The sequence below is a fragment of the Aptenodytes forsteri genome, unplaced genomic scaffold (assembly GCF_000699145.1).
Source record: "Aptenodytes forsteri isolate BGI_AS27 unplaced genomic scaffold, ASM69914v1 Scaffold321, whole genome shotgun sequence".
NCBI lineage: Eukaryota > Metazoa > Chordata > Aves > Sphenisciformes > Spheniscidae > Aptenodytes > Aptenodytes forsteri.
Genome location: NW_008795030.1, coordinates 1,663,681 through 1,665,649, shown reverse-complemented (window position 1 = coordinate 1,665,649; position 1,969 = coordinate 1,663,681). Strand labels below are relative to the sequence as shown.

General features: G+C 60.5%; 1 protein-coding gene across 1 annotated transcript in view; it reads right to left on the bottom strand.

The window, feature by feature from the left end:
• Positions 1 to 1,094, bottom strand: part of RUNX3 (runt related transcription factor 3) — a 65,937-nt gene extending 64,843 nt beyond the window's left edge. Inside the window, exons 1-2 of the mRNA XM_009276290.2 lie at positions 1,048 to 1,094; positions 235 to 442 (exon numbers count right to left, since the gene is read on the bottom strand). Coding sequence (XP_009274565.1) covers positions 235 to 442; positions 1,048 to 1,094 — 255 coding nt within the window. The remainder of the gene's footprint in view (positions 1 to 234; positions 443 to 1,047) is intronic.
• Between the last annotated feature and the right edge of the window lie 875 nt (positions 1,095 to 1,969).

The following is a 1,969-nucleotide window of genomic DNA, read 5'->3' as shown; positions in this document are numbered from 1 at the left end:
CCGCCGGCGCCAGGGCGCTCCAGGAATGCCCATGGCCGGTGCACAGCACCTGGCCGTGCGGAGCCGCGTGGGCACGCATGTGTGGTGAGCGGCACAATGCCGGCATTGTAACCCCGACGCCGGCGGAGCGATGCCTCCTGACCCAGGAGCAGGGACCGGCCACGGGATCTCTCCCATCATGGCTGCCTTGTTTTCCCTGTGCATCCCAGTGGGTGCAAGGGAAAGCACCCAAGCCTGGGAGCCGTGGGTGCCGCTGCGGTGATCCAGGGCCCTGGTGCTGAGCTGCTGGTGGTGCCGGAGCTGGGGACTGGTCGAAGCCAATGCGGCGGAGCCGATGATCTGGAGGAGCTGCCGTCCAGTGCTTGCAGGAGCAGCCAGGGAGGTACAGGCGGAGAGACTCTGCAGCGGGTCCAGGGGATTGTCCACAGAGGTGACCATGGCCCTGGGATGAGGGGGGAAAAAAAGGGATAAATGAAAAAGCAAATTTAGGAGGGGACCGAGCATCTGAGGCAACTCGGTGGTGCCTTTGGGCACAGACCCAGCGCCTGCCCGGACATCTCCAGAGCCTGGAGGGGTTTTGGGGACAGAGGTGTTGGCAAGGCAAGAGGGACGGGACGGGCTGGCCATGCTCCTTCCTGCTCCCGTGGCCCCCGAGACTGCCAGGGAGGGGGTGCAATGCCAGCAGACCCGCAGGACGATGAGCAGCTCCTTGGAGTGGTTTGCAACACCCGTCCACGCACCGGCTGAGCCGTTGGCAACCCTCTGCCACTGCACCGCAGGCGCCCGGCAAGTCTCAGGATGTTTGATGGGGCGAGGGACATGCAGTCCCCCAGAGATAACAACCAAGCAGAGATATTTCAGCCGAGAGCGTGGGTGAACCTAAAGGGAGAATCCCGCACGGGCCGGGGTTGCGCCATCACCGGGTCACGCCGCAGTCACATGCCGGCAGAGCGCGGTCACACCAGTGCCCTTCGCCTGACCCTGGGGATCACAGGCAGGCGCCGGGGAGGGCTGGTGGCGTCCTGGGGGGTGACAGCCCCGTCCCACCGTACGCCCTGTCCTGGCGAGCGCCGGCCCCTGTCCGTCACCGGCATTAAGGGCGTTTGTTGCATTTCCAAGCGGGATGAGCAAAAATGTAGTGGGGCCAGCAGGTCCCCACGGGTGCAGCCACGGGGCCGAAGCCCCTTCACACCCAGCCCCGCAGAGGGAGAGAAAGTCTAAAAATCCCACAAACCTCAATTCAGCCACGGAGCACGAGGAAATTCGCTTTCCTTTTTGGGTTTAAATATGTCTACCCGTTCTGAAATACCCAGGGGATCATACAGCGATTGCCCACCCATTTTAACTGCCGCTCTTGCAAATGGCAAGGCAAAACCAAACAACAATTTATGGCAAAGAACGTGAATTTTTGTGTCTGGTCTGTGGTCTCGGAACGTACGTTCTCCAAGAAGAGTTTCCTGCAGAAGCCAAGGAAGCCGAGACGGTCGCTGGTGGGTTCTCACTTGACACGTCTCCCATCAGGGATCACCGCGCCAGAAGTCAATCCAAGTTTACCAGCATGGAGGAGACCAGGAGCAGCCCGAGGCCGATTCCCCACCGTGCTCAGTGCTATGGTCCCACCACGACTTGCACCAAGAGCAGAGGGGTCCTGCAGCAGAGGCCATGGAGGCAGGCTCCAGGCATTTCTCTTTAAGAGTGTATTTTGCAAGATTGGGCATTAATAAGGAAAAAATGTCATCTGGAGAGCTTGGGGGAAACTGCCGTCACCCTCCGGCTTCCTTGTTTCCCTCCCCAGGAGACAGGGTTGGATTTACTTTATTAAACAGAAGCAATAATTCACATTTCAAGGGGCACCTGCGAAGTAGAAGCGACCGGGCTGTGAGCAGGTAGGGAGGCTGGGGCTCAGCCAGGGCACGTTCTGGGGCAGCGATGAAGACGGGGGCTCCCAGGAGGGTCAGGATCCCGGCTT